At 36.1% G+C, this 24,220-nt stretch overlaps 1 protein-coding gene across 1 annotated transcript in view; it reads left to right on the top strand.

The window, feature by feature from the left end:
- The window catches only part of CFAP47 (cilia and flagella associated protein 47), a 587,956-nt gene that overhangs the window by 218,974 nt on the left and 344,762 nt on the right, over window positions 1–24,220 (top strand). The window contains exons 33-35 of the mRNA XM_043569968.1: window positions 1,301–1,493; window positions 20,864–20,961; window positions 21,552–21,668. Coding sequence (XP_043425903.1) covers window positions 1,301–1,493; window positions 20,864–20,961; window positions 21,552–21,668 — 408 coding nt within the window. The remainder of the gene's footprint in view (window positions 1–1,300; window positions 1,494–20,863; window positions 20,962–21,551; window positions 21,669–24,220) is intronic.

Here is a 24,220-nt window from a genome sequence, read left to right on the forward strand (position 1 = left end):
AAGTTTATTTATTTATTTTCAGAGAGAGGAAGAGAGCTTGAGCAGGTGGGAGGCAGAGAGAGAGAGAGTCCCATGCAGGTTCCATGCTATAAGCGCAGAGCCTGATGCAGGGCTCAAACTCACAAACCATGAGATCATGAACTGATCTGAAATCTAGAGTTGGACACCTAATGGACTGATCCACCCAGATGCCTCATGTAGCATGTTTTAAATTGTTTTTCTACCTTTTACACTTTACCTTCTTAAATATTTTGAAATTCAGTCATTTTGGATTAAATATCTTTCTTTTTTTTTTTAATTTTTTTTCAACGTTTTTATTTATTTTTGGGACAGAGAGAGACAGAGCATGAACAAGGGAGGGGCAGAGAGAGAGGGAGACACAGAATCAGAAACAGGCTCCAGGCTCCGAGCCATCAGCCCAGAGCCCGACGCGGGGCTCGAACTCACGGACCACGAGATAGTGACCTGGCTGAAGTCGGACGCTTAACCGACTGCGCCACTCAGGCGCCCCTAAATATCTTTCTAAATGCACTTTAACTAGAGATTGCATTGCTTCGTTGTCATGTCCCTATTTCCAAGCACGGTAAGTGGCTTTGTGTCGTGCACTCAGTACATAAGAATTGAATGAAGGAATGGATATACACCTTCTTACCTTTAAACTAGAATGCAGTTTGTGTTTGAAACATTTGTATTGTCTCAGTATCTAGTACAGAGGTTACCACAGGATTCTATACGGGCAATTTCTCCTCTACCTGGTGCTCAGACACTTAGATTATTTTTTGCCTTTTAATAGTTTGTCTTTAATCTCTTGTCATCTGACTATTCTCTCTTGCTTTTCATTACTGTTATCAATGTGCCTGCTTACAGTAGTTCTTTTCCTATTACTTGTTATTTCTTGTGGCCTGGGAAATTAGATATCCCACTTACAACATTTTTCTATAAAATAATAGGCTTGGACTTAAAATGCACAAACAGGTTTTTATAAATTAAGGGAGAGACAGTTACCTTGCAGACTTTGAGACTTCACAGATTGTAGCTCAGGATATTTACATATGCATTGTGCTTGCTGGCCCGCCTCCATGAGGATTTCAAACAAAGGTGAAATTTGGACAGGCGAGTTGTTATCGCATTGCTGTGACTTGCATCTTTATTGTAGGGCTTTTCTGATGCCTTCTTTTACTCTTGAATGGATGTAATCAACCAGAAAATACTGATGCCTTCCTTTATTTACTCTTCAAATATTAATTTTTAATTTTGCCATTCAGGTCTAGTAAAAGTTCTGTCTTTTTCCCAATTTCAGGTTCTGGTACTATCCCGGGTTGTACCACACTGCAGCAGTAATCTGCCCCCCATTCTTGTGCAAAATTCACCAAAGGTCAATCCTTGTTTTGTATCCAGCAACATATATTCGAGTTCTGAAAGGATTCTGCTTAATTGGATGAACACAAATTATGAGAATGCCCGACATATTATATGGAAGAACTGTCCCAATGGTGAGCAATTTTTTTCTTTAAATAAATTATTACTAATTGTAGTATAACAACATAGAACTGGACTCAGAATCCATGGATTCGAGACCTGACTCTTTTCTGTAAAAAGGATTTCTTCATACCTTCAAGTTCAGTTTCCTTACATGTGAAATGGAAATAATAAAAGATGCTTCTTTAATTTATTTTGAAGAAGAAATAATAAAAATTTCATAGAGATGTTCTACAACTGAAAGATAGCCTTAACATCATTGCTGGCATTTTCAGCTCTATAAATTTAGGTGACAGTGATCAAATCTTTTATGTACTTAGTTAATATCAAGTGGAATTTGATTAGAAAATGTCTTCCATGTCACTGTGGCAGTCATGTTGGAAATCACTAAGTGCAATAATGCTTCATGAATCTAGGGGGAGGTTGGTCATATTAGGTCCAAGTACTAAGACTAGTTAATGGGTGTTCATACAGAGACCTGCTCCACTGTTTGGGTGGCCACTCCCTGGTTCTGTCCTTATGGAGTGAGGCTCTATAAGCTTGCATCATAAGAGACTTCAGGTTTTTTTTTTTTCCTTTCAAAGTTCCAATTTGCTAGTATAGTGTATTTTTTTCCTTTATCATAAGCCTCAGTTGTAGTGACATGGAAGACAGAGTGCATGTTGGTTGTTTCTATGGCTAAAATTCAGCTCCCCCCTTCCAAGTACAAACAAACCTATTGTGTTCAGGATGGGTTGTGTTTTAATCATTAAATTTATTTTTTATGCTGAACTCTCAGAGTTTAAGCTTTAGAAGCAAGAAGATTTAAGAGTGTGATTTAAAATGAGGCTTTGCATTACAGTTGCTCTTAACTTGAAGGCATTACTTTAGCAAACATAGTGACATCAAGATTAAAATAGATATAGTGATACATTGGTATTAGGCAACAGTAAACATAGAATATTTTAGTACCTTCTAATTGACATGCTGATAATATCAAAACAATTGAATAAGATTCATATCTTATAAAACTGTATCTGGCCTTTGTTAAAAAAAACAAAGTACAAATAATTAGGTTACTAAGGAGTAACACTTTAACCAGAGTAGTATAAAATATGTACGTATGTTAGAAATTAGTATATTCATTTGTTGGAAATTTTTTATGATTCTGTTTTTACCAACAAAACTGTCTATGCAAGTTAATTGCAAAGAGTTTGCTGCATTTTTTAAGAATAATACATTACAGGCACTGGCCTCTTTCTTGTTTTTTTTGTTTTGTTTTTTAAACTCTGAGTTTTATCGCTTTACAGAGCCTTTTTTTGTGTTCCCTTCTACTTCCTTCTGCTTGGAGCATTATTTTTCTAGATATCTTCATGATTCTGTTTCTCATTCATTCAAGTCCCTGCTCACATATCACTTTATGTGTAAGATATCGCAATACCCTCCCTAAAATAGCATGTCCTTCCATCCTTCTCTTTCTTCCTCTGTTTTTCTCAATAGTCTGTTTCCTCTAGTAGAATGTAAGCTTCTTAACAGAAACACTCTTTTCTGTTTTGTTGTTCACTGGTGTCTCAGAGCTTAGAACAGTGCCTGGAAGATAATAGATACCAAACACTCTTTGAGGAAATAAATGAATGCAGAAATGCGTGAATAAAGAGACACATTCAGGTTTCATACATTTTTCTACTCTATTCCAGATAATTGAATACATATTAGCTTACCAGTTTGTACCTTCTGGTACATATTGCAGGAGTCAGGTTGAATGGTTGGGGTAGGAGGAGGCACTTTCCGTGTTAATATGTACCTCAGTACAGGTCCGTGTGCTTAGTAACTGTGGAAGTGCACGAGGAGAAGCTCTGTGAAAGATTTCACTTTGGTTAACTCAGACTGAGCAAAAGTCCTACTCCATTCCCCAGAATTATATCCGTCAACATTGATATTTATTCTACTGATCCTCGCTCTGCTGGTAAAATCTGACCATGCTCACAACTTGGTGCGGTGGTGTTGTGGAGGGTAAAAGGATAGGACTGCACCCCATACCTTTTGATTGAGAAACTCTTGAGGCTGAGGCCCTGCAATCTTTGTTTTATTAAGCCCTCCATGTGATTCTTCTTTTTTTTAATGTTTATTTCTTTTGGAGAGAGAGACAGAGACAGAGACAGCAAGCAGGGGAGGGACATAGAGAGAAGGGGGGCAGAGAATCCAAAGTGGACTGTGTGCTGACAGCAGAGAGCCGGATACGGGGGTCAAACTTACCAACTGTGAGATCCTGACCTGAGCCCAAATCAATAGTTGGATGTTAAATTGACTGAGCCACCCTTGTGCCCCATCTCCATGTGATTCTGATGCATACTAACCTATGAAGCAATTAAGCTATAGTATCACAAAAAGCGGTTTCATTAGTGCTTTTAAATTGTTCGCTGAATGGTATTTTTTTTCACCAGTTATATTTCTTTAAAAAAATCTTTTTAGGGGTGCCTGGGTGGCGCAGTTGGTTAAGCGTCCGACTTCAGCCAGGTCACGATCTCGCGGTCCGTGAGTTCGAGCCCCGCGTCAGGCTCTGGGCTGATGGCCCAGAGCCTGGAGCCTGTTTCCGATTCTGTGTCTCCCTCTCTCTCTGCCCCTCCCCCGTTCATGCTCTGTCTCTCTCTGTCCCAAAAATAAATAAACGTTGAAAAATAAATTAAAAAAAAATCTTTTTAATGTTTATTTCTGAGACAGAGAGAGACAGAGCATGAGTTGGGGGGGGGGGGGCAGAGAGAGAGGGAGACACAGAATCAGAAGCAGGCTCCAGGCTCCTAGCTGTCAGCAAGGAACCTGACGAGGGGCTCAAACTCACAAACCGTGAGATCATGACCTGAGCTGAAGTTGGTCGCTCAACCAACTGAGCCACCCAGGTGACCCTCACCAGTTATATTTCTGAAGTACCCCTCCTTTAAACAACAATTCCTCTGAAGAAGTAATGGCTGAAAATTTCCTCCAAATTAATGTCAGACCTCAAACTACAGATCCAGGAAGTTTGGGGAATACCAAGCAGGATAAATATCAAAAAACAAAAACAAACAAAAGAACTTAATACCTAGGAGTACTATATTCCAATTGCAGAAAACAAAACATAAAGAATCTTGAAAGAATCCAGAGGAAAATAAGAAAACATCTTACCTATAGAGGAGCTAAGATAAGAATTACATCCAACTTCTCAGAAATCATTCACTCTGGAAGAGAGTAGAGTATTTAAAGTGTTGAAATGGAATAAAAGATACTAACCAAAAGTTCTGTACCCTGTGAAATTATCTTTCAATAGTGAGGGAGAAAACATTGCAGAGAATAGACAGTGGACCTTGCTTATAAATTTTTTGGGTAAACTGATTAGTTGGCAGCCTGCAGAGTCATCCTTATGGACATTGTGCCCTTGATCAGCCTGATGGGGGAACACATGAATTTTCTAGTTGTTTGTGGCTTTCCCACAAACTCTTGAGAGTTTAACAGTGTTGTCAACATGACAGGTGGCTTCCTTATTACATATCTGCTGAGGTCTTTATCAACACCTCCACCTCAGGTCAGGTCTGACATACATTTCTCATGAGAATTTCTTTGTAATGATGGAGGAACTAGGAAGGGTGTGACAAGTGAGGGAGTCTTCCTCTGTCAAGCAGAGTATGGAGTAGTAAAGTTGCAGTCAGTTTGTTCAAAGGCCTGGCCAACCAGGGCTTTGAGTATCAGTGCAATGTTTTAGGACTTCATTCTGTTGGCCTTGGAGAGTCATGGGAGTTGGCCAAGGTGATGACTGCTATGATAAAATGGGTGTTTGATCTGGTGGCCACAGCAAGTCCATGGAGTGAAGTGTGCTGAAGTCATATGCTTTTGATCAGCACACCCAAATTTAGCACTGAGGGGAGACTGAAATTTCTTAACCCTGCACTTTCTATGAATTTATTCAAGAGTACATGGTGCCAGGCAGCCAAAGGTTGGGAGTCTCCTTTCCTAACGATGTATATAGTTGCTGGGAGACGTTGGTAAAAAGTGAACAAAAACAAAAATAAGAATAAAGTTACCCATCTTATGTTTGAAAATTCTTTTTTGAAAAAATGTTTATTTATTTTTGAGAGAGAGAGAGAGAGAGAGAGAGAGAATGAGCAGGGGAGGGGCAGAGAGAGAGAGGGGGAGACACAGAATCAGAAGCAGGCTCTAGGCTCTGAGCTGTCAGCACAGAGCCTGACATGGGGCTGGAACCCACTAACTATGAGATCATGGCCTGATCCGAAGTTGAAAGCTTAACCAACTGAGCCACCCAGGCACCTCTGTTTGAAAATTCTTAATATGTGTAATTTGTTCTAAGAGTTGTGAACATCAAAAAGCATTTTCTGTGTAATAAGTGAACACCTGTTTCATGTCAATAGGGGACCTTTTTAGGGCTTGCCAGATGTTTCATTTGCCCTTATAGACTTATCCTCTTGTTCCTACTAGCTGTTTGTATTGTATGTGCTTAAGCCTTTTATCTTTAACACAATAGTTAATGTTTTTCAGTGATGAACCCTTTTTTCAAACCTTAGTGACAGCATCTTCTTCAGTAGATCATGCCTGTGATAAAGTATCCTCTTTGTTACTCTTTTGGACCCTTTTCTTCAATTGCTACATTTGATTGCTAATGAAAATTTTATCATCCTGTAATCACCTGGTGATTTTGAGAACAGCAACAGACCAGTTTTGGAACATAAAGCTTAATTTCTGAGAGGACTAAGTACTTTCATTTGACCGCACTTTTAACCAAATCCTGAGACTGGAACATTTTGAACTGTCTGTTCAAAGGAGCTTTGTTCTACAAAATAGTATCTATTATTTAACTGATGCTTATCTCAACATTTTTTTCATGAAGTAACAATTGTAGTTCTTATGAATGGAAAATACTGTTTTCTTTTTATTATTATTTTTAGTAGAACAGAGTTATAAATATGCTGGCAACATTTACCTTTTATTTTATGTACTCTAAAGGTGTCCCTGATTTCATTTATCATGGAATAGTTTGTTAAAGTAAACAATATTCAATACACATTTGGAAAATTATACTGGCCTTTTAATGCTATCTATTCTTACACCTGATGTAGTGTTGAGGTCTTAAATCTTTAGGCATTGGTTGTTTCAAATGTGTCTAATGTTCAACTTCATTAAACCAGAAAATAGTTTTTATTTACAAAGAACTTTATATTTTTTAACAAGTTCCAAATTAGACCTTTAATGTTTAGCAATAAATATTTATCATCAATGTTGCAAGCTTGAAATGCACATAGATAATAGAAATGGTATAATCTGATATTTTAAAGTTACATCTAGAATGTTTTATTTGGGAATGTGACTATCAGCCGGGGTGTAGAAGTCATGATCAGTGTGAAGCTCAACAATACATTCAGAGAAATGCCAACCAGTCAAACAAATGTGACAATAGAAAGTTAAACCATTTCCAATGGATTATCAGTGTGGTTCAATAAATCAGGGCAAACCCAGGCAATAGCCACGTGTCCTGGAAAATGGAGGATGTAAAAATTCACCAACAACCAGACAACATTCTATCTCTGTCTTTCATTTTCATACCTAGTCAGTCAATGCTTTCTAGCCAGACACCACTAGGAAGTCATCCACAACTGAACAAATTCCTTTCAATGCTCATTGCAATGAGAGAGACCACACATTATGGAAAGTCATGGGGAATCTCATAATAAAGGATACCGTGGAAGACATTATGGGATTTGTGCACTGGCTAGGGAAATTGGGGACAGGTTCAAGGAAACAGGGATTCACCTTGACTGTATACTATAAGGGGCAGTGGTAATTCTATGAGTAACTTAATAAATTTTATCTAGAGGGAATAAGACTATAGTGAGGCTAATTCTTGTAATTGGTAGAGAAGCAGTGATCACTCATATTAACCAGGAGAGGGGGATGTTTGGTATTGTCAACCTTAAAAATAAAATAGCCGGTGATGTTATGGATCAGATGAGTTTGTTTGGGAATAGGAGAGGAATGACAATTCTGGACAAGCCAACTGTGGCAAACCGTAGGCAAATATGAAGAGACAAAGGGAAGGTCAACTTTTATTAGGTTGAGGAGGAAATTGGGGAGGGTTGTTTTGAACAGAAGTTCATCGGAGAAGAAAAAGAGTTTGAGGTTGTGGAAGCTTCCCTTGGTTACAGGCGAAAGCGCATTATTGCTGGGGCAGAGAGGCACCTTCCTTCTTTTTCTTAAAAGCAGGAGATAAAATGCTTCCTTTTTCTGCTGGTTATGCAGGCTGCAGCAAGTGGTGTGGTACATATATTGATTCCCTCTTCAAAGCTTCCCCAACTCAATATTAAATGAAGTTCGCTTTCCTCGTTTTCACAGTATTTGGTAGTATGACAATTAAAGGACTAAAATTTTTACATATAATGGTTTATTTAATCGTCAAAACAAGCCACATGATCAGATAGCTGTTATTACTATTAACAGGAAAACTGAAGCAGAGAGGTTAATTTATTTCCCTAGGAAAATGTGGGATTTGAATCCAAGCAGTTTGACCTCCAAGGCTCATGCTAAGTACCACTGTGTGATGCCGCTGGTTCAAAATGTTAACTCTTCTTTAGCTGAGATCTGTGCAATGCTTGCAGATTCTTTCCTGATGTCCAGAGAGATGTCTCATTTCCTTTTTCACTCACAACAGTGGTTTTTCAAATCTGTATGCCATTTTGTAATAACCTGGGCAAACAAACAAACAAACAAATAAATAAATAATTAAATGGATGCCCCACGCCAGGACAACTGAAACTGAATCTTTGGGGTATTGTCTGTACATGTGCAGCTTTTAAAAGCTTTTTAGGGGTTCTGATGCACAGTGAAGGTTAAAAACTCCACTGTGTGCAAATCTAGAAATAGGAAATAAGATGAAATAGTGCAGAGGTACCCTGTAACATAAATATTCATTGACCACGAGAAATACTATTTCCTAAAGTATGTCTCAAATTTAAAAGATGAAACGTATGAATAACATTCTGAATTCTGAGGATTTTTTGGTTTTGTTGCTATACATTGTGATTTTACATAGCATCGAAAATCATTGCTATGACAGGTAGGATCATTCTTACTCTCATTTCCTCTCACCTTTCTGCCTGAGTGTCATCATTTTGTTATGTTCATTATGCCTATATTGTCACTGTTTATAACACTTATATTCGATTCTGTCAGTATTCTGTTATGTGTCATTTTACCTGAATTCTCCAATTTTATTTATTTTTCAATTGAAATATTGGATGGCTGGATTTCTTTATTATTTTGTTTTTCTAACAAAACTCTTTTTAAAGGTAAATATCTTCTTTTTTTAAATATGTGACTGACATCTTGACTGGGAATAAAATTTGAGTGTTATTCTTTATTTTTCTCTGTGCTGTAGGGACAGTATTCCATTGTGTTATGTCTAGAAAATAGCTTGGAAAATTGGAGATCAGGCTAATAACTCCTCCCCTATAAGTGACTTGCTTTGTTTGGCTCTAAGCTTTTTTATATTCACAAAATGGGTGGCGTGTACAAGAGGATGAAATCTGCTCAAAAACATTTCTTTTGTAAATTTGGCGTGTGAGCTATTTCTTGTATTCTTTTTGAAGTTAAAGTTATTGGTTGAAACTGAGTCATGAAGAGGCTTTTTTCTTTTTTTTTTTTTAAAGAAAATCGTAGAAATTAATCTTTATTTACAAGATACTGCGAGACATGAGTTGTTTTGTTTTGTTTTTAAAGAAAAGTGTGGAATGAAGAGACTTTTTCTAACCTTTCATTAACTTGGATGATTTTGTATTGTACCTGATCTTTTTCATACTTAGGCAGAATACATTCAACATTTCATCATTAATCATGGTATTCACTCTACAATTACTCTGTAGATTATGTTCTGGAATTTATATCCTTTCAGTTTTCTAGGAATTTTTATAAAGAATACTATTTAATTGTATTCTATTTAATTGTATATATTATATACAGTTGACCCTTGAACAAATGGTTTTGAACTGTGCAAGTCCACTTCTATGTGGATTCTTTTTTTGATAAATGCAGTACTGTAAGTGTATTTTCTCTTCCTTATGATTTTCTTAATCACATTTTCTTTTTACTAGCTTACTTTATCGTAAGAATACAATATATAATACATATACAAAATAAGGGTGAATCGACTGCTTATTTTTTCAGTAAAGCTTCTGGTCAATACTAGGCTATTAGTAGTGATGTTTTGAAGGAGTCAAAAGTTATACACAGATTTTTCAATGCACAGGGTTTAGTGCCCCAAATCCCATATTGTTCATTGGTCAACTGTATATCTATCTATCTATCTATCTATCTATCAACCTATCTTACAATAGTATGTTAAATTGATTTTTAAATGCAAATTAACCTGCATTCCTGGCACAAATTCAATTTTGTTACAGTAGCTAATCTGTTTTTAATACCTTGCTAGATTAGTTTACTAATACAATAAAACCTTGGATTGTGTAACTTGTTCTGCGAGTGTTTTGCAAGACGAGCAAACATTTCTCATAAATTTTAACTTGATAAATGAGCAGTGTCTTGCAATGCAAGTAGTATGTGAGGCTGAACGTCACACAGTAACAAGTGAGCCAATGCTTCTGGAAATTAACTTTGATATACAAGTGCTTTAGATTACAAGCATGTTTCTCAAATGAATTATGCTTGCAAACCAAGGTTTTATTGTGTTTAAAATTTTTGCTTTAGTTTACATGAGTGAAGATTTGTAATTATTTTATAGTACTTTTTAGTTTTTTGTTGTAATTTTATGCAAATATCAACAATTGTAACCTATTCCCTCCTTGTAGACTTCAAAAGAGTTTCTAGAAAATTGGAATTGCTTGTTTCTTAAATTTTATAGAATTTACTGGTAAAACTATCTGGACCTGTTATTTCTTTTGTGAGATGATTTTAAATGATTAAACCAATTCCTTAATTGTTATAGGATAATTTTTATTTTCTACTCTCCATTGAGTAAGATTATGTAACACATGAAATTAATGAATTCCATCTAAATTGCAAGAATATTAGCATAATATTATTCACAGTTTATTGTATTTGTCCTCTCATATGGAACTGCTGTGATTCTTCTTTATTTTCAATATTGATTTATTATACTTCTATTTTTTTTAAGTTTGTTTTTGACAGAGAAAGAGAGACAGTGCAGGGGAGAGACAGAGACAGACACAGAGGGTCTGAAGAGGGATCTGTGCTGACAGCAGAGAGCCTGATGCGGGGCTTGAACTCATTAACCATGAGATCATGACCTGAGCAGAAGTCAGAAGTTTAACTGACTGAGCCATCTAGATGCCCCAGTATACTTCTTGTTTTTTTTAAATCAGTCTTTGTCCATGGTAATTATCAGCTTATTACATGAGATTCTTTATTTTCTTTCTAGTTTAATGATGCACTTAATATGGAAGTTCTACCAAATATTATATACATTACCTTAATCTCATGTGGTTGATCTTATAATTATTTAGCATTCACATATCTTCATAATTCAGAAGCAAAATGATTTTTGCATTAAAGTACATATTATATTGTATTTCTAAAGTGTTTTAAAGTAATTAAAAATGCACTGTTATCTGTTATAAATGTAAGCACAAAACTCCTCAAAAATACTAGCAAATAGAATCCAACAGCGTTTTAAAAGGATTAAACAAGGATGCCTGGGTGGCTTGGTCGATTAAGCGTCCGACTTCGGCTCAGGTCATGATCTCACGGTCCATGAGTTCGAGCCCCGCGTCAGGCTCTGTGCTGACAGCTCAGAGCCTGGAGCCTGTTTCAGATTCTGTGTCTCCCTCTCTCTCTGCCCCTCCCCTGTTCATGCTCTGTCTCTCTCTGTCTCAAAAATAAATAAACGTTAAAAGGATTAAACAAAATTACTAGGTGAGATTCATCCCAGGAGTGCAAGATCGGTTTAATATATACATTCCAATCAATGTGATACTCCACATTAATAGAATGTAAAGAAAAATAAAAGAGACCATTTCAAAGGATACAGCAACAATGGAATCATATATCCAGCAGGAGACTTATACCAAGAATATATAAAAATACAACTGAACAATAAAAGAATAACCCAATTAAAAAGAAAAAAAAAAGGAGTTAGATGGCCAACGAGCACATGAAAAGACACTCAATATCATTAGTCATTAGGGAAATGCAAAACAAAACCACAATGAAATAGCACTTGACACCAACTTAGATGACTAATTTTTTTTTTTAAAGGAAAGAAACACTATAACAAGTATTGGGAAAGATTTATAGAAATTGGAACCTTATATGCTGCTATAAAGATTATAAATGGTACAAACTGCTATGGAAAACAGTTTAATGTTCAACAGTTTAACGTTTCTTAAAGTGTTAAAAAATAGATTGATTCAGCATTTCCACTCATTGGTTTATACTCAAAATTATTGAAAATATATATATTCGCACAAAAATTCCTATATAAATGTTAATAGCAGCATTATTCATGATATCCAAAAAGTGGAAGCAAAGCAAATGCCCATAAACTGATGAATAGATAAACAAAATGTGGTGTATATATAATGGAATGTTACTCAGCTATAAAAAGAAATCAAACAGGGGCACCTGGGTGGCTCAGTCGGTTGAGCATCCAACTTCGGCTCAGGTCATGATCTCATGGTTCATGGGTTTGAGCCCCGTGTCGGGCTCTGTGCTAATAGCTCAGAGTCTGGAGCCTGCGTCTCCCTCCTCTCTGCCTCTCCCTCGCTGGCACTCTCTCTGTCTCAAAAATAAATAAATGTTAAAAAATATTAAAAAACAGAAATGAAACATTGATACATGCTTTAGCATGGATGAACCTCAAAAGCATTATGGTAAGTTAAAGAAGGCATAGCACAAAAGGGCACATATTTTGATTCCGTATCTATATGTTTAGAACAGGCAAATCCATGGTGACTGAAAATAGGTCAGTTTTTTGTTTTTTGTTTTTTGTTTTTCCAGTGGAAGAGAGAAGAGGGAAAGGGGGAATGACAGCTAATAGGTATGGGATTTCCTTATGTATTGATAAAAATGTTCCAAAATTAAATAGTGGTGGTGATCATACAGCTCTGTAAATATATTAAACATTAATGAATAGGACATTTGAATTGGGTGACATTTATGTTGTATGAGTTATATATCAATAAAGCTGTTATAAAACTGTACTATTTTAATCATCTAAAATATAATTTAAATAATCATGTTTATAAAAGTAATATGTGTATTTATACCTTTAATGCATGAAATGATTCAGTTTTATGTTTAACAGTCATATCTCTAATTCATAACACTATTTAGGACTATTTTAGTATTTCTGAATATTTGAAGTAATATGATATAAAAACAGGGAGAAATATAACTTCCGAATTACAATTTAAAAAAATTTCCGAGGATGCCTGGGTGGTTCAGTCAGTTGTTATGTCCGACTTTGGCTCAAGTCATGACCTCATGGTTTGTGAGTTTGAGTCCCACGTCGGGCTTGCAGCTCAGTGTGGAGCCTGCTTCAGATCCTGTGTCTCCCTCACTGTCTGCCCCTCCCCTGCTTTTGGTCTCTCTCTCAAAAATAAAATAAACATTAAAAAAAACCCTCCAGTCCTTTTTAGAGTTCCATATCTCTCCCCTTTTGCAGTAGTCTTAAATAACGTCTTTGCCTGTTAAAAAAGAAAATTTCTGAATTTTCTCTTTCCTGATAAAGGAGAACTAGATGAGCTTCTCTCTCTAAAAAACAACCCTAGACTAACACTTCTCAGGTGGTAATATGAATATAACTCACTTGGAGTTTTTGCTAAACTTTTTATGTTTTAGGAGTTTTTGTGTGGGGCCTGAAATTCTGCGTTTGTGACAAGGTTCCATTTCATGAAGTTGCTGCTGATTCACATAGCACACTTTGAGTAGCAAAATCTTGGATTATAGTAGAGAGAATAGCCTAGATCAACAGAATTAACAGCAAACTAAAAAAGCCGAGAAATCCTTGATATGCCTCAACCTGTGGTAACCTGTGGTAGGGGCATGGTAGCAGCCTTTTGTATGAATGACAGGCTACAGGTGTGGGATCAGATTAAGAAAGTGTGGTTCTTACTTCTTTTCAACACTGTTCCGGAGGATTATTGCCATCCTGTTCACACAGACAGCCATGTTTGAACAGCAAAAATGCATGCCAAGTACTGCTTAAGAAGTAATAACAAAGCAGTTCCAAAGTTGTAATGGGTTGAAGAAAAATAGGTGCCACTGTTTTTCCACTCAGGGAGGTAGAAGACTGGGAAGACTTTCGTTCCATCCTTAAAATAACAGCAAAAACATATACATAACATCAGCCAAAAACATACAAATAGGAAATTCCCAAATGTTTTAAGCTCCTTTAGGAAGCTAAGGTTGTAGGGCAACAAAGTAGCCTAAAGTTCAAGGAGGAGGTGTTTACAGGAAGAAATGGCATGATAACAATTGTCTACTTGTAGTAGAGACAGCTAGGCACTGATAAGAGATGAGTTAGGATGGTTGGTGAATTGGTAGAAACCAAGAGTACAGTCCTGAGAGAGCATGAAGTCCCCAGGGGCCCCAGCATTAGGGAGAGTCTGCATCTTCTTGCAGGGTTTTACTCCACAAACCTCACTGGTTGCTCAGGGAATTGACTATGGAGTGAGTCTGGAGAATGTATCCCTCTTGGCATAGACCTGGGGGAGGGGCATGCAATTCACCCAATGCCTCTGTTCCCTATAGAACAAAAACAGTAATCTATGGGCAGAAGGACCACACATGCACACATGGTGAAATCTCACTGGAGCTGAAAAAAGAAATGAAAAATAATAACAACACCACCAACAACAAACCACCTCTACCCCTGGGAAAGGGGCTGAAATTCAATATGACAGTCAAGTAGAAAATCCCAAAGAATCTATAAGAAATCTCCTAGGATCAGTACAGTTTGCCATGGTTGTAGGATGGATATATAATCAGTATATAAAAATACATTGTTTCTATATAGTGGCAGCAAACAGTTGGAATTTGCAATAAAAAAATATAAGCACTGGGTGTTATATGTAAATGACGAATAGCTAAATTCAACTCCTGAAAACAGTATTACATTATATGTTAACTAGCTAGAATTTAAATAAAAACTGTATCTCTCTCTCTCTCTCTCTCTGTGTGTGTGTGTGTAATAAAATACTTAAATATGAATTCAGTGAAATATATGCAGAATATATATACTGAACGTTAAAAAATCGTGAGGAAAGTAAAAGGACTAAATAAATAGAGAAATATACCATGCACATAGAACTGGAAGACACAATATTAAGATAATTTTTGTCGGCTTTGCCAAATTGATCTATAGATTCAATGTAACCCTAGTGAAAATCCTACCTCACTTTTTTTAGTAGGTATCAATAAGTTGACCCTAAAATGTACTTGAGAATTTGGGGGATGAAACTTTTCTGTATGGAAATGTGGTAAATACGTGACAACACATCCCTCAAAATCCTAGAAGTGTACACTACTAAGAATGAATGTTAGTGCATGTAGTTTTTTTGTTTTGTTTTTTAATCAGCCAAGACATAGAAGTAATCCAGGATTGAATGCAGACTGTATCAAATGAATCTAGCTGCATTACAAATGTTTGACAACCTCGTTGAATATAATGGAGAAGAAAGGTGCTGACTAAATTGTCTCTTGAAAGCAATATCACAACTGCATACTCTAGAACTAAAGACAAAAAGATCTGTACATGCACATGATACTCTGCTTTCTTGCAAGAGTATGGGTTTGCAATTCCAAAATTATATTTATACTAGAGTTGAACAAATAAGTAAATATGTTGTCGGTAACAAAAGCCAGGTTTTTCACTCTTGAAGAGTGAAGTTAGGAATAAGGAAGGGGGGCTGCCTGGGTGGCTCATTGGGTTAAGTGTCCAACTCCTGGTTTTGGCTCAGGTCATGATCTTGCTGCTTCATGGGTTCGAACCCTGTGTTGGGCTCTGTGCTGGCAGCATGGAGCCTGCTTGGGATTCTCTCTCTCCCTCTCTCTCTGTGCCTCCCCCACTCATGCTGTCTCTGTCTCTCTGGAAATAAATAAATTAACTTCAAAAATTAAAAAAAAAAAGAAATAAGGAAAAGAGGAAGGTCATAATGAGTCCTTTGGTGCTGATTGCAGTTGGTGGAGTTGGAAGTAACAGTGTAACAGTTTTTGCTATATTGTAATCTATTTATTGGCTTCTAGTTAGGAGATTTTTCATGAGTTGTTTTCCTGTTATGGGTGTGATCTATCCTCAACAAGATGTTAAATCCCTTTAGAGTAATTTCTGTCTCTTCTCTAATATTGATACAAGATGACATTGGGATATTTAGAGGACATGGTCCATATCAAATACTTCATGACTGATTCACTATCAACTTGAAAGCCTAGTAAATTGTCTTTTTCAGATTAAAGTTAGAATTGCTTCCAATTTTTAAAAAATGAGACCCTTTGCTTTTATTAAAAGCCATAGGTGGTCCATATACATTAAGAGAAGCACATTTAGGTTATAAATATTCAGTCAACCAGAAATGAGCATTTTAAACTCATTACCTTGTCTCACATCTTATATCAGATACACAGTTATTTATAGGTTTTTATCAGGAAAAAATACTTTGAAATATATAACAGAAAATGTTGTTTGCTATGTACTAGTTGAAAATTTCTAGTGATCTTTCTTTGATAGACTGATTTTGCAATAATATGCTATAGAACTCCAATTGATCAACTGTTTAATGTTGTAGCATCTCAGATGAAAACATACCAGGCACTGTTTTTGTGAAGTATCTAGGACATCTGTTGCTCCCGGGAAATCTGTCTTCCAGTTCCAGATGTAAAGCAATCTTGTTTTGTGAAGTTAATATACATATCATGAACATATCTTACCATAGTTTCTTCTTCACAGAAAGTGAGAGTCAAGGAATTTGAGGGTATTTGTGAAGACTGTCAGTGTTTCCCCTTGATTTCAGATAAGACATCATCTCAGACCTTTAAGAATTTAAGCCATTTGGAATACTTGTTTGTTGCTTTTGTTTTCTTTTCAAGTTCTTAATTTTAATCCCAATTAGTTAATATACAGTGCTATACTAGCTTCAGATGTACAACATAGTGATTCAACAACTAAGTACATCACCTGGTGCTCATCAAGACAAGTGCACTCCTTAATCCCCATCAACTACTCAACCTACCTCCCCACCCTCACTCCCCCAGCAACCACCAATTTTTTCTCTGTAATCAAGAGTCTGTCTCTTGGTTTCTCTCTCTCTCTCTCTCTTTTCTCTTTGCTCATTTGTTTTGTTTTTCACATTCTACACATGAATGAAATTACATGGCAACCAATCCTCTCTGACCCATTTTGCTCAGCATAATACTCACTAACTCCATCCACAGTGTTGCAAATGGCAAGATTTCATTCTTTTTTTAGGCTGGGTAATATTCTATATATCACATCTTCTTTATACATTCATCAGTTGGTGGACACTTGGACTGCTTCCATATCTTGGCTATTGCAAATAAAGCTGCTATAAATGTAGGGGTGCATGCATCACTTTGAATTATTGTTTTTGTATTCTTTGGGTAAATACCCAGTAGTGCCATTACTGGATCATAGGGTAGTCCGGTTTTTAACTTTTTGAGGGACCTCCATGTTGTTTTCCACAGTGGCCGCCCCAGTTTGCGTTCCCACCAATAGTGCACGAGGGTTCTTTTTTTCCCACACGATCGCCAACACCTACTGTTTCTTGTGTTGTGTGATTTTAGCCATTCTAACAGGTGTAAGGTGATACCTCATTGTAATTTTGATTGTATTTCCCTCATGGTAAGTGATGATGAACATCTTTTCATGTGTCTTTTGGCCATCTGTATGTCTTCTTTTGAGAAATATCTATTATGTCTTCTGCCCATTTTTAATTGAATTAGTTTTTGGGTGTTGAGTTGTATATGTTCTTTATATATTTTAGATACTAATCCTTTCCAATTATCATTTGCACATATTTTCTCCCATTCTGTAGGCTGCCTTTTAGTTTTGTTTATTCTTTCCTTTGCTGTGCAGAAAGTTTTTTATTTTGATGCAGTCCCAAGTTTGTTTTTGCTTTTGTTTCCCTTGCCTCAGGAGACATATCTAGGAAAAAGTTGCTACGGCCAATGTCAAAGAGGTTACTGCCTGTGTTCTCTTTGAGGGTTTTTATGGTTTCAGGTCTCACATTAAAGTCTTTCATCCATTTTGAATTTATTTTTGTGTATGGTATAAGAAAGTAGTCCAGTTTCTTTCTTTTCCATGTTGCTGTCCAGTTTTCCCAGCACCATTTGTTGAAGAAACTATCCTTTTCTCATTAGATGTTCTTTGCTGCTTGGTCAAAGATTACTTGACCAAACAGTTGTAGGTTTATTTCTGGATTTCCTATTTTGTTCTTTTGATATATGTATCTTTTGTGTGTGTGTGTGCTCGTACCATACTGTTTTGATCACTACTGCTTTGTAATATAACTTGAAGTCCGGAATTGTGATGTCTCTAGATGTGCTATTCTTTTTCAAGGTTGCTTTGGCTATTTGGGGTCTTTTGTGGTTCCATACAAATTTTAGGATTGTTTTCTCTAGTGCTGTGATCAATGCTGTTGGTATGTTCATTAGGATTGATTTGAATGTGTAGATTACTTTGGATAGTATAGACATCTTAATAATATTTTTACTTCCAATCCTTGAGCATGGAATGTCTTTCCATTTCCTAATGTCATCTTCAATATCTTTCATCACTATTTTATAGTATAGGCCTTTCACCTCTTTGGATAGACTTCTTCATAGGTATCTTACTGGTTTTTGTGTACTTGTAAATAAGGCTGATTCCTTAATTTCTCTTTCTGCTGCTTCATTATTGGTGTATAGAAATGCAACATATTTATGTAGATTGATTTTATGTCCTGCAACTTAACTGAATTCATTTATCAATTCTAGCTGTTTTTTTTCATGGAGTCTTTTGGGTTTTCTATATATAGTATCATGTCATCTGCAAATAGTGAAAGTTTAACATCTTCCTTACTGATTTGGATGCTTTTTATTTGTTTTTGTTGTCTGATTGCTGTGGCTAGGACTTACAGTACTATGGGATAGAAGTACTTAGAGTGGGGCTCCTGGGTGGCTCATTCGGTTAAGCATCCAACTCTTCATTTCATCTCAGGTCCTGAGCTCATGGTTCTTGAAATTAGCCCTGTGTCAGGCTCTGTGCTGACAGTGTGGAGCCTGCTTGGGATTCTCTCTCCTTCTCTCTCTGCCCCTCCCCTACATGTGTGCTCCCCTCAAAAATAAATAAATAAACATTTTTTTAAAAAAGAGAAGTAGTAAGAGTGGATATAGCTGTCTTGTTCTCATCCATAGAGGAAAAGTTCTCAGTGTTTCCCTTTTAAGGATCATGTTAGCAGTGCGTTTTTCAAAGATGGCCTCTATTAGGTTGAGGTATGTTTCCTCTAAACCTGTTTTGTTAAGGGTTTTATCATGAATGGATATTGTTCTTTGTCAAATGCTTTTTCTGCATTTATTGAAATGATCATACGGTTCTTATCCTTTATCTTATTGATGTGATGTATCATATTGATTTGCAAATATTGAGCTACTCTTGTAACCTATGTAACACAATGATGTGTTCATTGATATAAGTGGGGTACTAAAGTCCCTTACTATTATTGTATTATTTTTAAAAAATTTTTTTTTAACGTTTATTTATTTTTGAGACAGAGAGAGACAGAGCATGAATGGGGGAGGGGCAGAGAGAGAGGGAGACACAGAATCGGAAGCAAGCTCCAGGCTCTGAGCCATCAGCCCAGAGCCCGACGCGGGGCTCGAACTCACGGACCGCGAGATCGTGACCCGGGTGAAGTCAGACGCTTAACCGACTGAGCCACCCAGGCGCCCCACTATTATTGTATTACTGATCCATTCCTTTATGTTTATTATTAAACTGTTTCATGTATTTGGGTGCTTTTGTGTTGGGTGTATAAATATTTACAACTGTTTTATTTTTTTATTGCTTCCCTTATTCTTATATAGTATCCTTATTTGTCTCTTGTTACATTCTTTGTTTTAATGTCTAGTTTGTCCAGTAACTTTTGGAAACTTTTTAGAAAAAAGGCAATGTCTCATTCAACATAGCAAAACTTTCTGATGTTTATGTCACCCTTTTTTCCTCCCTAATATAGGACAATCTTTAAGATATTTACCACATATCTAGATATTTTCACTTTGGTTTTAGTTTCAGTGTAGCAGTCATCTCTATAACTGACCCATTCCTTTTATTACCCCTCCATCTTCTATTAACTTTTATAGATAAATTCTGGTTTCTTTAAGCCATAAATCTCCAACCCTTTCCACATACTACCAAATCTGGATTAATTTCTTCAACAGTTAGGGAAACTGGCACCTAAACTTTAGAGTTACAGGAAACCTCATGCCTTCTGAGTCACCTTCCCCATGTTGATGATCATTGATCAAACATTTGAATGCTAGGGTACTCAAGAGAATGACTAATGTTAAAATACTGAAATGTTCTTCCATTGCTGCATGGTAATATATTCTTCAGAGTTCTTCAATTAGAAATAAAGGGACCAGGGGTGCCTGAGTGGCACAGTCAGTTGAGCATCTAACTCTTGATTTCAGCTCAAGTTATGATCCCAGCATCATGGGATTGAGCCCCACGTTGGCCTCCATGCTGAGTGTGGAGCCTGCTTAAGATTCTCTCTCTCTGTCTCTCTTCCTCTGCCCCTCTCCCCTGCTAGCTCTCTCTCCATATCTAAAAAATAAAAAACAACAAAATAAAAATGAAGAAACCAGTTTTCAGTTGCTTATAAAACCCTACAGATATATTTCATGTATTAAGCTTGAGTTTTATATTTTGCCTTTATTTGCAAAATAGTATTTTTTTCTTTTTTAAGCAAAGGCAATTTTTCTTACTGTTGCTCAAATTTTAATAAGATAGCACTTATGCTTTTTTCCCCCACTTTTCCCATTTTTCTTTTTTTCATCAGTCCATTTTCCTTTTGAAGGAATAGAAAATTCCAGATTATTTCCCTCTTCTTTTGTGTGTCACTTTGGAAGAAAATCTCTCAAGGACTGTGATTCCTTGAAAACCAGAGAAATAAAGCCAGGCACATGTTCTCTTTTCCTTTATGTTTGAACTGTCCACTAAATATCTCCATAGTGTGAATGATTTTGAAAGCATTTTTTTTCTGTAATGTCTGTCAATTTTAAATATATTCTGCATTATACAGTGATAAGATCAGAATACATTTAGACAGTACCATAAGTTATCTTTCTAGAAAAGCAAAACTAATGTTATATTTACTCTCTGTCTTTTTTGTGACAGGAGTTATTCCCTCTGAGAGATGGATAGTAAATTTTGACCAGGACCTTTTAGATGGCCTTGTTTTTGCAACACAATTGGGAGCCTATTGTCCATTTTTGGTAAGAGTCATTTTTATGCAGTATGGTATTTATTATTTGAAAGAACTTAGTAATTAAAATTCAAAGTATTGTCTGTAAGCTGATTCTTTTAAATGTTTTTTAAACATTTAAAAAGTCACACCTGAATATGAATGGCTAGCATTCTATTTTTGTTTATTCTGTTATTTTGATTGTGATAATCTACTTTCAGATGTTAATATTTAAATGATTCTTTGCTAGGGGCCTAGGTGGCTAAGTCATTTAAGCATCCGACTTCAGCTCAAGTCATGATAACACAGTCCATGGGTTAAAGCCCTAGCATCGGGCTCTGGGCTGATAGCTCAGAGCCTGGAGTCTGTTTCAGATTCTGTCTCTGTCTCTGTCTCTGTCTCTGTCTCTCTGTCTCTCTCCCTCTCCCTCTCCCTCTCCCTCTCCCTCTCCCTCTCCCTCTCCTCCTCCCCCACTTGCACTCTGTCTCTCTCTCTCAAAAATCTTAAAAATCTTTTAAAAAATAAAAAAAAAATAAGTGATTCTTTGCTAAACTAGAGAGAACAGTTAAAAAGCAGTAATTTTTATTCTATTACTAAAGATTTGATTGTTGTCTTTTCAAGATTGAGTCACATCTTATAAATATGTATACACAACCAAAAAGTTCTGAACAGTATCTGCACAACTGCCTGATCATTGTGAATGTACTTCGTGAAATTGGCTTTGACATTGACATACAGGTGGGTGCCTTTATATCACACATTCCGTAAGTCTGAGTTTCTTCTTTTCATATTATTTTCTAGTCTTATTACGTATGATTAGAAAATAAAAATTGTATATTTTTAGTTGATAAAATGTGATTTTTGTAGGTGTACGATGTGATGATTTAATATACAATGTGAAATGATTACCACAATTGAGTTAATTAACACATCTATCCCCTCACATACTTACCATTTTGTGTGTATGTGTGTGTGGTGAGAACACTTAAGATCCAACATCTCCCCATTTCCCCCATCTCCCTCTGGTGGCAACCACCATTCTACTCTCAGGTTCCATGGATTTGACTTTTTTGGATTCCACATACAATTGAAATAAAAAAAAAAATACTTGCCTTACAGTGTCTGGCTTATTTTACTGAGCATAATGTCCTCCCATTTCATCCATGTTGTCACAAATGACAGGATTTCTTTTTTTTATTCCATTGTGTGTATATACCACATTTTATCTATTCATCCATCGACAGACAGGTTGTTCCAGATCTTTGATATTATGATTAATGCTGCAATTGAACATGGGTGTGCAAATATCTCTGAGATGCTGATTTCATTTCCTTTAGATATATACCCAGAAATAAGGTTGCTGGACCATATGGTAGGTCTGTTTTTAATTTTTTAGAGGACCCCCATACGGTTTTCCATAATGGCTATATAACAAGGCACATTTCCATCAACAGTGTGCAAAGATTCCCCTTTTTCCACATCCTTGCCACTGCTTCACCTCTCTTTATATATATATATATATATATATATATATATATATATATATATTTATTTTTTTTTTTTAATATATGAAATTTATTGTCAAATTGGTTTCCATACAACACCCAGTGCTCATCCCAAAAGATGCCCTCTTCAGTGCCCATCACCTACCCTCCCCTCCCTCCCACCCCCCATCAACCCTCAGTTTGTTCTCAGTTTTGAAGGGTCTCTTATGCTTTGGCTCTCTCCCACTCTAACCTCTTTTTTTTTTTTTTTCCTTCCCCTCCCCATGGGTTTCTGTTAAGTTTCTCAAGATCCACATAAGAGTGAAAATATATGGTATCTGTCTTTCTCTGTATGGCTTATTTCACTTAGCATCACACTCTCCAGTTCCATCCACGTTGCTACAAAGGGCCAGATTTCATTCTTTCTCATTGCCACGTAGTACTCCATTGTGTATATAAACCACAATTTCTTTATCCATTCATCAGTTGATGGACATTTAGGCTCTTTCCATAATTTGGCTATTGTTGAGAGTGCTGCTATAAACATTGGGGTACAAGTGCCCCTATGCATCAGTACTCCTGTATCCCTTGGGTAAATTCCTAGCAGTGCTACTGCTGGGTCATAGGGTAGATCTATTTTTAATTTTGTGAGGAACCTCCACACTGTTTTCCAGAGTGGCTGCACCAGTTTGCATTCCCACCAACAGTGCAAGAGGGTTCCTGTTTCTCCACATCCTCTCCAGCATCTATAGTCTCCTGATTTGTTCATTTTGGCCACTCTGACTGGCCAAAGGTGGTGATATCTGAGTGTGGTTTTGATTTGTATTTCCCTGATGACACCTCTCCTCTTTTTTGATAATAGTTATTTTAACAGGTGTGATGTAATATCTCCTTGTGGTTTTGATTTATATTTCCCTCATGGTTAGTGATGTTCAACACCTTTTCATGTACCTATTGGCCATTTATATGTTTTCTTTGGGAAAGTGTTAGTTGACTCCCTGTTCTCATATTTTGTAAGATCTTGCTGAAATGTGGAATTTGAAATATGACTTCACAAAAATCTACTGGATATTTTGAAATCTATATAATTAATGTATATCCAGCTGTGTGTGATAAGAAGGTAGCTCTAAAGATAGCTCCAGTTTTCTTAAACCCTAAGACTGAACTTGAGTGATTTAGCTCTAAGAATTAATTAAAGGAGAAAAGTTGTTTGAATATAGATGCATTATCATTTATTAATTTAGCTAAAAAAACTTTCACTTTGGTTTTAAAATAAATATTCATGTAGAGATCGCAGTGGCAATATATATTACTACTTTTGGATCTCCAAGTTCTAATTCCATCTGGCTTTTTACATCAAGTTCTCATTATCAGTAATCAAAACCATTATATGCTTACTATTTTTAAGCTCTTTGTTAGAGTGATAAAATAGTATAATAAATGATTTTTTACTTTGAATATACAAAGTCATTGGATAATCTAGATATATACATATTAAATGATAAATAACATTCTACTCATGTAATTGTCATAAAATGAAAAAAATAAAGTGTAGAATTCAGATAAGGAAGAGATCAGTATGATCCCCTCTTGATGGGAGAGGGACTGGAGATAGGGAACACAGACCAATCAAAATATAATTTCATTTAGTCAAGGTGGAAAGTGTTTTCTTTACTCATGACATTTAAATGGAAACTTAAAATAATAAGCTGATATAGGAGACATTTGAGATTTGCTAGTTCTTGTTAACAGTCACAAAAGATGGGCACAGAAGAAAGACCATTACAAGTAACTCTTGAGTTTTCC

The sequence above is a fragment of the Prionailurus bengalensis genome, chromosome X (assembly GCF_016509475.1).
Source record: "Prionailurus bengalensis isolate Pbe53 chromosome X, Fcat_Pben_1.1_paternal_pri, whole genome shotgun sequence".
NCBI lineage: Eukaryota > Metazoa > Chordata > Mammalia > Carnivora > Felidae > Prionailurus > Prionailurus bengalensis.